Source organism: Scomber scombrus, chromosome 1 (genome assembly GCF_963691925.1).
Source record: "Scomber scombrus chromosome 1, fScoSco1.1, whole genome shotgun sequence".
Classification (NCBI taxonomy): Eukaryota; Metazoa; Chordata; class Actinopteri; order Scombriformes; family Scombridae; genus Scomber; species Scomber scombrus.
The window spans coordinates 2,172,060-2,184,528 of NC_084970.1; the positions used below are offsets into that span (position 1 = coordinate 2,172,060).

At 37.8% G+C, this 12,469-nt stretch overlaps 1 protein-coding gene across 1 annotated transcript in view; it reads right to left on the reverse strand.

Annotated features, from left to right (window-relative positions):
* The window catches only part of arnt2 (aryl-hydrocarbon receptor nuclear translocator 2), a 69,770-nt gene that overhangs the window by 29,168 nt on the left and 28,133 nt on the right, over positions 1 to 12,469 (reverse strand). Inside the window, exons 6-10 of the mRNA XM_062419117.1 lie at positions 11,876 to 11,978; positions 6,182 to 6,247; positions 5,216 to 5,301; positions 2,372 to 2,448; positions 1,365 to 1,499 (exon numbers count right to left, since the gene is read on the reverse strand). Of these exons, the coding sequence (XP_062275101.1) occupies positions 1,365 to 1,499; positions 2,372 to 2,448; positions 5,216 to 5,301; positions 6,182 to 6,247; positions 11,876 to 11,978 (467 nt within the window). The remainder of the gene's footprint in view (positions 1 to 1,364; positions 1,500 to 2,371; positions 2,449 to 5,215; positions 5,302 to 6,181; positions 6,248 to 11,875; positions 11,979 to 12,469) is intronic.

A 12,469-nucleotide genomic window follows, 5' to 3' on the forward strand; every position in this document is an offset into this window, starting at 1 on the left:
ACATACACATTCCCTTACTTTATAACACACTAAAAATACCAGTACAGTGGTGAGTAAACATCTGTCAGAAAGGAACAGAACTGAAAATAACATCGTCGCCTCCTGTCCCAGGCTCAATTAATCAAATCTGCCCTCAAAAATGTCCCATAAGAAACAAAACCTTTCCTTCCTCTTCATGGAGACCATTCAACCTTTGTTGGCTTCTGGTTCAATTTTGCTTCACACATTTAATTACTACAATTATCATTATTATTTTTATTATTATTGTTATTATTATTATTATCATATTTTTCTTAGCTACAGTTCCTGAAATGTCCCCCACAACCAATATGAATTTCTACTCCTCCAAATTTTGGGCAATTGGCATCAAATTTGGTACACAGCATATCTGACCTAAACCTATATCTTTAAGTTTAGTTTTACATATATACTGGATTAAGCTATTGTAACCAAACTCAGCCCACATATTAAGATCCGTCTGCTTTGGTATCTTGATTTTAGTTGTGCTGTTTGCACAACATTTTCAATTTTATCAACATTTTAAACACATTTGTCTAAAATATTTGATGATACAGCTGAAACCAGACAATGATGTGTGATTTTTTTCCCTGAATCTTCCAACCAACATTTTGACCGTTTTTAATTTAAACAGACAAAAATAGTCCGGTTTTGCATGTGTGATGTCATTGCCTCATGTTGTGAGAAACGCTGTAGGAAGATATCCCCTGTGGTGCAGTCAGGAAGTCACTTTCTCCAGGGATACAAAGGTCTACAATTTGAATCCCCAATTGGACAATTCAAACCTGCTGACCCTGTGGCATTTTATAAATGCATGTTCGGCATGTTTTCAAATTCTTCTGCAGGTCATATTAAGTTGAAGACTGCCCTTTGTGCTTGGAGCCTGTTCATTGCAGCTTGCAGCTATTTTAACAATTTAGGTTTATATCAAACATCAACAGATCATCTTTCCTAATACATAAGGAGCCATTCATGTTGAGTGTCATAAATATATCATGTAACCAGTTTAACAAATAATTTTAAAAAAATAAATGAATCGTACAAAATATAGATTTCAACTCTCAAGTCCAGGTATGTTCATGCAAAATGTCTCATTTAATCTTTCTAACAAGTCGCTGGCAACAAGTCAAAGAAAGATCATCTCACATTTATATCTGACATTCAGTTTCCATCCCATAATCACCACTGCTGCAGTGTTGCGTCTCATTGATGGTAGAAATAATTAGATTTAATAATTTGATTTAATTAGTGAATGAAAACTGTATTTGTGTCAGAAGAGAATTATTATGAATTATGAATTTTCATGACAGCGACAGTACAAAGTCTCCATAATCCTCTTAGCTCACCTGAGGCTGATAACCAATGACGTTGATGCAACGCGGGTCGACGAAAGTGATGACACCATCAGAGTTGTGACGTGACAGGAACTCTGTGGGCACCGACAGGCCGTTCATATCCATAGAGACTGGAGAGCTGGTCACCTGAGTGGAGGGAGGGGGGGGACAAGCAGATCAATTAAAGTATTAAAGGAATGGAGAGTTGGAGCATAAGTACAGCAACATCTGTTTTTTCACACAAAAAGATAGTGGAGATTCTGTTAACCGCTGGCACCAGACAACTGAATGGAATGATACCCTTGATTTGGGCTGTGCCTGTCAACACAGGCAAAGTGCCAGCTGCAAATTGTAAAAGAGTTTAAGTGGACCTGCAGACAATGAGATTAGGAACAGAACATTGTGGAAAACACAGCATCCGTACTTATGTTTTGCTGCTGTGGCTCAGTTAATCTAGTGTTTAATCATAGTAGATTGCAACGTTACAACATCCATAGAAAAAACCTCAAAGTACTCCTGCAGCAAATGTACTTTTTTCAGATCTGTAACCAGCAGCATGTGATGGAAGCACAAATACAACATAACCAAGAAAAAAACAACTCTAGAAAACATAAGTATGGTTTGCCTCCAGTTGTTGGGTGGTTAGCAGCCTGCTTTTGATCTGCAATGTTCTATAAAAAACAGATTCTTCCAGCACAACCATCCATGTGTGAGTTAGTGTTAGTACATTGTGTCGTGTGTACACATTTGATTGATTGATTTCCATTGTTTTGTTTTTTGTTTTTCATGTGTTGACCTTTCTTTGCTTTACTTTGAGGATGGCAACATGGTGAAATAACCCAATGTCTACGCTGGTTATACACATGTACCATCCATGTATGGAGGTCAGTCCTCAATTTGCGAGACCGTATTATTACTACGATATGAAAATAATTAGAATCCATTGTAAGTGACAGTACACACACCCACACACACACTAATACATAGTGATAAATCATCGACTGTGCCGATAAACAAACCTGCAATCTTCCGATGGCCACGAGGCAGTATTTCGCAGTCGGAGTTGTATCTGTGTCTTCATCTGGTATCGTCATACCTGAGGAAAGAGAGAAAGAGGAGAGTGTGAAACAATGAGGCCGTTGAGTCTCGTTTAATAGACTTTTTCTCATAAAGTGTAAACAATTATTTTTCCATTTGCTGCTTGAACTTTGCAGCAGTGAGAAATAATGTACTGGCAGACACGGCCACTGCTCCTCTGCAATGATTTACTAGTCATGTTTTCAACATTAAGCCTCCACAATACAAGATTGATTTTTAGCCACAATACGAGACTCTGCTGACATTTCATTCAAACTGTCTGTTCTTTGTGTAATATTAATCATTCAGTAGAAGAGAGGGGGGGGGAATATAACAGAATGACAAATCATAACAACATTTCTCCCATAGTAACTATTCTACTGTTTGCGTTGTTCTAAGTCAAATATAAAGTCCTGCTAAATCATACAGTGAATGTCAGCCAGCTTTAATTACAGTGCTGTTGAACACTGTGATGGCTCACTTCGTCTTGTTCTAAAACTACATGGTTGTGTGTTGTTGTGGCATTTTCACAACTGAAGCTGGGAAGTGTGATTAATTTAGAATCCAGGTATAATTTTTTTCTTCATGTCATTACTTACTACATTAAGCAACCATAATGTGGTGAATACTAGTTGAACTGCAGGTACTGGTAGTATCTACTTTTTGAAGTGCTGATGTAACAAGTTATTTTGTTTTAATATTTAATCCAAACACTTCCTGTAGCTGTTTTTACAGTAAAAAACCTTCATTGTGAATGATCTCTACAGTTATAGTCACCAGCAGTCAGCAAGATTGAAATCAATAGAATAGCAGAGTGGAAGAGGAGAGGGTTAGTACCTTAGGGTTACGGTAGGATTTAAAGTAGGCCAAGCAGGTATATTCAACATATACTACTCTATCTTTTCCTGTGTTCAGTTTTCAGTCAATGATCACAGTGTCAGACTCCTGTGTGGACTGACAGATTATGATTGGCAGCCAAAACCTGCTGTGGCAAATGATCAGTGATGAGTTTAACTGAACCAACTCAAAGGGTCCAAAATAGCCTCATTTTTTTTATTACTTGTTTTTGTCAGTTGCTGAAAATGATCATTGACATAAGCTGCTTAAATATGACCACAGGGCTTTATGATATGTATCTTTTTAAAAATACAAAAAAAAACAGAACTTTGCTCCCCTTGATTGAATAATGAGGCTGCACTTGTTCCACTGGCTCTATTGACCGATGTCTACAGCATTCTGTTACCCATCTGCTCTTTCTGAGCATGTGTGTGTTCTGAGGACTGTTTGCCAGAAGCATTGTGTCCAGAACATTCCAAGGGAGTATTTTTAGTGCGAGGAAGTGAAGCATGTGTCAATGATTTCAACACACATATGGTATGTATGTGTGTGTGTGTGTGTTGAGGTTAGAGAGTGCATCTGAGGCCTTGTTTGTTCTCTACCTGATGTGTCCAGTATAAGCTCATACTAGGGTCATACTGATAGATGGTATGAAGCTGATATTTGCTTTATAGGTATGAGAAGTTACATATATCATCTAAAACCCTTTAAGACTAAATACAGACAGGATAAAGAACAGATTGGACAAATGATGCATCAACTGCATAGATATCACTGGTAGCATCAACTGAGCATCAGTGATATTAGTGAGATGAGGTACCTACTTTCATCTTTATTGCTACTTCAGTTATATAGTTTGATTGTTTTCTTCATTTCTAATTGAAAATATTTTAGTATGTATAAATAACATTGTCTATATGTGTGGTGTGTAGGGGCTATGACTGAATTTTTACTCTGCAATCCTGCATTGTATGATAACAATACAAATGAACCTTGATTCCTGAAAGGCAAAACCAAAACCATAGAAACACATACATGTATAGTTTCATTTAAAAAAGACTCATATATAGCTGGTTACTGCAGCTTTTGCAAACGTTACTCAAACAGGAGGAAAAAGTGTATTTGTTGAGGTGAGAATTTCAGCAGCGACAGAATGAATCTATATTTGGTGCTCTGGTGAGCAGGACGGTGTGTGTGGAGGATTGAATGAATTATACTTTGATATTTTTATCACAGTTTAACAGTATCAGTATTGCTCCCCACTCTCTCGCTGTTCCACGTTGGAAGAAAATCCACTCCGGTTTCACTCCATAACAAATTAGGGGAATGCTCCCTGGCAGTACCATTTCACAACATTAAGTCATATTCAGTGGCAGCACAAATGCAACAAGCTCAAGATGTTTCAACTTAAGTTGTACAGTTATGCTGAGCTGTGTGACTCCACTTCCTGGGACGGATGCAGAAAGAAGAGAATCTGGAATTGAGTAAGAGGAACACCTGGTATTCCTGGGAAGTTCCTGGTAGAAGAGACACACTCCACACACAGGCTTGTTGTTAAAGCAAACATCCATACTGTCAGCTGGGACATTCATCAGCCAGAGGACTGACTGCAAAAACACTCCTGCAGTCAAATTCACACAAAGGCAAAGAGATGAAATATTTGCTTTGCACTGTGTCAGAACACTGACACACAGGATGCAGCACTGTCTTTAAAAAACACTGCTGTCACACCCTGGATGTGAAACCACAACCATGCAGAGCTGTGCACAACACGCAACTGCTCTAAGTTAGACCAGGCCACATTTACAGGTTACGTTTAGGTTGAGAAGGAGTAGATACCAGAGCACAGAGTTAAGGACATGTATGAGTGTGTGTGTGTGTGTGTGTGTGTGTGTGTGTGTGTGTGTGTGTGTGTGTGTGTGTGTGTGTGTGTTTGTGTGTGTGTTTACCTGCGGGGGGCCAGGCTTTGATGTAGCCAGTGCAGTGCACCACAGAGTACTGAGCCTCTCCTTCTTTTGATGGTCCAAGGCCATTCCTGTCCAACACACACGCACACGCACACGCACACACACACACACACACACACACACAGACACACACACACACACACACACACACACACACACAATTCAATTCAATTCAAACATGTCAGGGTCATTAAGAAAAGAAGAAAAAGAAAAATGATATTTGACATCTGGTGCAGGAATGGCAACTTTGACACTGCTGGAGAACAGAAAAAATGACATTACATGATGGTTTTAACAACGTATTTCATATGTGTATGATACCATCTCTGTGAATGATGAATTGAAACAACATTTTCTTATAACTTTCATTTCAAATAGAACATTTTTATACATTCTGACAGAGCCGGAGGAGAGTTCAGGATGTTCAATTGTAACTCTTATTTCAGTTTTATTTAGTGTTTTGCTGGATATTCAGATTGTTATGCATAGTTTAGAGGTTTCACTAATTACTGCAATCATTATCAGATTTACAGTACATATACAATAATATAAATGATACATTTTATCTGGTGTGTGAATGACATTATTTATCACTATGAACCTGTGAATTGCTGCTCTGTGAGCCTTGTCTGTCCTGCACTATTCATTTGCTGCAGTCTGGATTCATCTATAAAGGTACTGATGATATTAACACAGTTTCTAGGGCAGAGGTAGGACAACCTCAGCATGAGTGACTGTGCTAGCCAGGTTATCTAACAAAAGCTTGACTCATCACTAATTTGAATTTTTGATATTACATTGTTAAAGGATAAAAAAAGAACAAAGACATGATACATGAACTTTTTACTTGGGTGTTAAAAAAACGTGTTTGGCTTGTGAACAGAAGGAGAAGAAGATGGATTCATGCAGCGTGGTCAGAAATGAAGACGGGAGTGATAGATCACGTACCTGTATCTCTTCCTCATGTTAGACAGACGGTTTAAGGAGATGTGATCCAGAGGAGCACTGCCACACCTGTACACACACAACACAAGACATGTTACACTGCAGAAGCATCCATGTGACATACTAACCAGGCGGGGAGTTCTGGTCCTCTGAAATGATGCGAACGCGGAAGTAACTTAAAACTGCATTCTATCAAAAGGCCACCAGGGGGCAACCGTTTTGGTGTCAAAAGGACTTCCGTCTCTATACAAGTCAATGGAGAATTCACCAACTTCTCACTTGATTTCTAACCTCAGTAAATGTTTTCAAAATGTGTTTATGGTCTCAATCGCTAGTTTAAAGCCTTCTTCAATGCAGTATGATGTTCATTTGGGACATTTTGGCCTCCCTGATTTTATATGTGACGATAAAGCAGGGTATGCATTTCATTTTTCATTCATTTCTCACCTACTAATCAATAAACATATATTTACATTTAAGAGAGAACTATTCTAATTCCATGTACAACACAAACATCCAGTCCACTCCACAAATTCACCCCACAGTTTCTTTAAATGAAACTTTCCTCTCAAATGACAACCCCTCTCTCTGTGGAAGAACAGTATGTATATATTACCTAGTAAATTCTTCCTTGTATCAATTTCTACCAGATCCATGAACTTCAAAGTATATGACTTTAAGTACATGTTGGTGTCTTCACTACATTGTTTACTATCTTCATGGCTCATATTTGCTATAGTCTATATTGTTTGTAAGGTTTCCTCCACACAGTAACTCAACAGATAATGCAATACAAATGAACAGTACAGTGTGTAATGCTTTGTGTGTTTCCTACTTTTTCCTGCTGCTTGCCAGCTTCACTCGCATGTGTAGTCTAATATCAAACTAGGAATGAATGTTCATACACTCTTTCTATATTAGCATAAGGACATAATCATTTGACAATGTAACCTTACACTTTGAAAAATCTCTGATGGGCATTTTCCAGAATTGTCTGGTATTTTATAGACAAAAGGATTAAATAATTATTAAAAAAATTTAAAAAAAGAATTATCAGGTGTCTTGCACCTGTTAAAAGGCACACTGTACTACTTTGTTGCTATCGGTAATAATACATTATCAGTGAAGTTTACTCTTGTTGTTTACTGATGTCACTTTATAAAATAAGCTGAAGTAAGATAAGTAAGTAAATAGTAAAATAAGTTAATAAGTTAATTCCCAAACTGCAAAATATGTCTCCATTACATATCTTTGTCACAAGTGATTGATGGGTCGTTGTAAAACATGTGTAGTCATATTTTATAAGCATATATCAGCTGATATATCAATATCGGAATTGTTTCGGCATCTGCCCCAAAACTCTGTTATTGGTCAGGTTCTAAGTTCAACATGAACGGTGAAATCTACCCTTCCTGTTTCTAAACTACATCAGCACAGTGGGGCTGAATGAAGCCTGAGTCCAATATGTTGCAGACTACAGTTTGAAGAGTAGAGACAGGCTCCGGCTCCAATGGAGTTTCCTGGTGGCCGGCAGTATAGTCAGCAGGTGTTTTTCAGTAGAAAGAGCGTTCTTACATAAGCCTGTCTGGATCTCATAATGTCTTCCCTGAAATGTTCGCCTGCAGATCACGCTGTGCTCTTCTCAGTCATGTTTATGTATGTGTCACAGAAGTGGTTATGTTTCACTCTTTGCTTGCAGTCTCTTTCAGTTCTGGCAGCATGTTGTTTGAATTATGCACAAACTGAAATAGCAACAGAACTGAAGAACATGCCGGTCCAACAGATTCCTAACAACATAACACACTGTGGCTCTCGTGCGACTTCTTTGAGGCAGATCCAGACAAAACAAGGCAACAGCAGCCCCTGATGGTTCTAAACTCTCTGACACTCACCAAACCACAGTCTTTCAGAGAAAATTAGGAAAAGGTGTGTTATTTTGTTGAGTTAAACAATCTCTTCCAGGCTGCTTTGATGCAGTTTGTAGCCAGTGAGTAATGAGGGCTATGTGGCAAAGTGTGTGACTTAGAACACAAACAGACTAATTCAGCTAAAAACAGGGTTTCTTAGAGGTCAGAAGCTATGAAGTGGAAATGGAGCGATGTCCAACAGACAGCACTAATTATTAGAATATAGAATGCAAGCCTGTCACCTCTAATCATCAAGTTTGAAAGTATCAATTATCTGACCTAACAAGCTGTGGAGAGTAGAAATATTAATGCCATTACATCAGGGTGAAAAGGCACATGCTCTAGTTCATACGGTGTGAAATAGGTTATGGGTCCATGAACATCTCAATTTAAAAAGCAGGTATGAGTCATACATTGTACTATTGCTGTGTGGTAATAAGGTGCTTAGTGTATGCAGAATGTCACAGCTGTCTAGATTCAAGACTAGTGTCACAGAGCAATAGCTCTGCTGTCCAGCACATTAGCACGAAATCAATTCCAGTATGTGTCATAGACGAAAGACGAGTAACTTTAATATTGGACTGAAGAAATAAAGCCATCTGTTGCTGATTGAACAATCAATACATATAATCATGATATCATGGACAGCAAAACTATGAATTTCAATCTACCAACTCATGCTGTGAAACCAAGCTTTGTTCAAACTACGCTTTCATTTAAAACTAGAAAGAGTATATAGCATTCAAGAGATATGACGGTTAATAGGCAGTATGGTGGTGTTTTACTAATGACCACAAAGTAGGCACCATGATTCAGTGTGTTGTGTACTAAATTTCATTTTATCAAAGACAACAAGTTTGGTGAAGATTAGATGAGTTATTTTTACCAAAAAATCCAAAACGGTGGAATTTTTTTGCGGCATAAATAGGCTACTCAATCTAATTGGCATCATCCCAGAAATTGCTATCGGTCTCATGTTTTATTATGTTACCCTTTTTTAACCCTTTTTTAAATATTTGAATGGTTTCTGTCACTCAGTATGGAAAAGAAGAAAGCTTGCAAAAAACCTACAGGAAGAAGAATATTAAAGATTTGAAGAACAAAAGTAGTTAAAGTGTGGATCCACAAGCTTCCAAATATGTCTGGTTGAAATTTATGGAAATTTGTATGTAAAAGACTGAATTCATTCTTGACCGTAGCAACAAAACAATCTGTCAACAATGAACATAAGAAGACCAAAAGGTTCCTCAAACGGTTAATGGTGAAGGGAAAGTCTCTGTGGTGGAAACACCCAATATCAATCAATTCCATGACAATGGGAAACATCCTTCTACTGAGGAAGATCATGAGTATTTCATTCTGTTGAAACATTATACAGCTCAAATGAAAAGCTGCAATAACATGATTTTGTCAGTCAGACTAATCTTAAAGCTACTTCAGGGGAAACTAAAAATGCATGAAGCTGCATGCTAAGGCAGTGGTCCATCCACTGTAGATATCCACAGGACAGGAATGGTAGCAAGTAAACACTGTCCAATTATAAACGGCCTCAAGCCAAATTAAAATGTGTAAAAAAACAATGAATGAATAGATTAGAGGCAGGAGAGTGTATATAAACATATATATATATTTCACCTCTTTCAATTTAAACACTATACATCCCTCTTCCACAGACTTTGACAGACTGCATGCATTTGAAGTATAATTCATTTCTCTCTTCATCTCTTTCCAAATAAAGGAGATGGGAAGACATTTTTTCAGCCTCTAGTGTTATGTGTTAGTATCATATTCTCCTTTTATCGATTTCATACACACAACAAATTCTTCCAATTCTCTTCTTCCAGCTCCTAAACCTGATACAGTGTCTTCAACAGTTCATCTTCCTCTAACAGCAGGCTGAAGCTTTAGTGTTTTACTTGGGCTGGGCCATGAGTATAATTCTTTTTTAGGGACTTTCAGTGGTACTGTGTTAATATATTCATATAGCTATTTTCCACTGCAGTAAAGAAATAAACATTCTAGTCACTGTCTCTGTTTCTGGTTTTGTGCCCACTGTTTCTCCACTTTGGAGTTACCAAATACAAGTTCCAGGTACTTTCAGGGGTTGGCAGGAGTAGTGCTGTTAGTCAAACAATATCGCTTTTCTCACAGAAATGCAGAGGTATAACACAGCCAGACATAGCAGAAACTAATTAAAGATAAAACAACACACGCAGTGGTGCAAACAGTACAACTATACAGCAGCTCCACATGCTGGATATGGATTCGTGCCACCGACCAGCTTATGAAAGATTCACCCGTGGCGTTATAAACTTGCATCTCATGTTCATGTGAAAGAAGATCGGACACTATATTCACATTCCTATAAAACATGATATTATAACATCCCAGGTTGTAAAATTCAGTGGAAACACGTAAGAGAACATTGTACCGAATCCTCACGAGGTTTTTAAAGTTCAGGTTAAAGGTTAGTAACATCCTGCAGTGGGAAAGAGATAATGCTGTGTCATCATTTCCATGCAAAATATCTATTAAAACTGATTAAATGTGTAAGTAACATATTCATTGTATAAGTGTGAGGGATTTTGTCTGATGTAATGCATAACAGTGGGGAAAGTTCAATGAACTGAACATTAATATAGCTGTTATGGATTTTATTATGTTTCATATACAGAAAAATATTCTTATTATTAATTTTGGTTATTACTCAACCCTACTTTATTAATATCTTCCATCTAGTTTCCTCCTCTGCCTCAGACACAAACCTGCATATTAAGATTAATTGTTGGAATAATAGCACAATCCATCACATATGAAACACTATTGTAAGAGTGTCTGCGGGGCTGATTAGAAAGTGCTCAGCGGGACAGCAGGGGTGTGTTGTGTAGGCAGCAGCCAAAAGAAAGAAAAGAGTCATTCACATCTGTGTAAAAGTCTAATGACTGTCATTCTGTCCCATTACATCAACCCCTGCTGTGCAACATCTCAGCTTGCTTACATGTGAATGGATTCCTATGCACTACTGATTTAATATTAGCGGCTCTATATCATTTCAATATGCTTCATTTAAGGCGCATCTAATTAGATTTTCCTGAATCAGTATCTAAATCTACTGATGACACAGTGCAGGCTCCACCAACATACAACATACTTTCAGAGTGTGTGACAAGTGAAATACAATGAAAAGGAAAAATAGAAAATGAAAACTAGTTTACAACTATGTGACTTAATTGTGTGACTAGAAAAATTCCTCATCTAAAAGGTTTAAGGCTAAAATATTGTAAAATTCTCAGAAAGTACAGTGGTGTGACAATATGAGACTTTTTCATAAGTGGAAATGGCTCAGTAGGGGATGGAGTGCTTAAAGAATGAAAACCAAATCAATAATACAACACACACACACACACACACACACACACACACACACACACACACACACACACACACACACACCATGTTTCCATCACTTCAGGGGACATTACATTGACTTACATTCATTTACTGGACACTTATCCTAACCGTAACCATAACCACTACATGCCTAATCTTAACCCTTATCCTAAACTTAACATAACCCTAAACTTATATTTACTTTAAATCAAGTCTTCACCCTAAAATAAATCATTTACCTTAAGGGGACTTGCTTTTTGTCCCCATAAGACAGGCGGGTCCCCATAACATAACTGTGTGAACAGATTTAAGTCCCCACAACATTAGGAATACCTAGTACACACACACACACACACACACACACACACACACACACACACACACACACACAAACACATACCTCATGCGGCAGATGAAAGAGCGTCGGGAGCCCATGCACATTCTCATGGAGGACTGCTGTCCCTCTTTCTTCACTGTTCCTGTCTTCAGGTCCAGAATCCGTCCTGTTAACATACAAACAACACAGCCAAGTTATTACACTGTTATTTCACTGTTATTTCACTGTTATTTCACTGTTATTTCACTGTCATCAACTTGTGGTTTGGAAAACATTGTTCCCTGTACTCATTTTATTAAAATATCCAATTCAATTGACTTCAGAGTGAGGTGTAGCAGTATTATTCTATAAAAGGCTCTTATTGGCCTCATTTATCAGACTGTGACTAACATCCAAGTGCATGTTCTAAGTGCAAATTCATTTCCACAACAAATTCTATTTACCGGCATTGCAACTAAGATGAAAAGATGGAAATTCCTGTGAAATCCCAAAGAGACAGCTGGAGCTGCCAGAGCAAAGCTGGTCCAAAGCTCTCAACAATACACACAGTTCAGACTCACGAAGCCTGGAACTGCTGTTCACATTTCAGAACAGTTTCAACTTTCATAAGGAGGTGGTGACAATGCAACCTATTATTGTATTAGTTTATCACTCAAT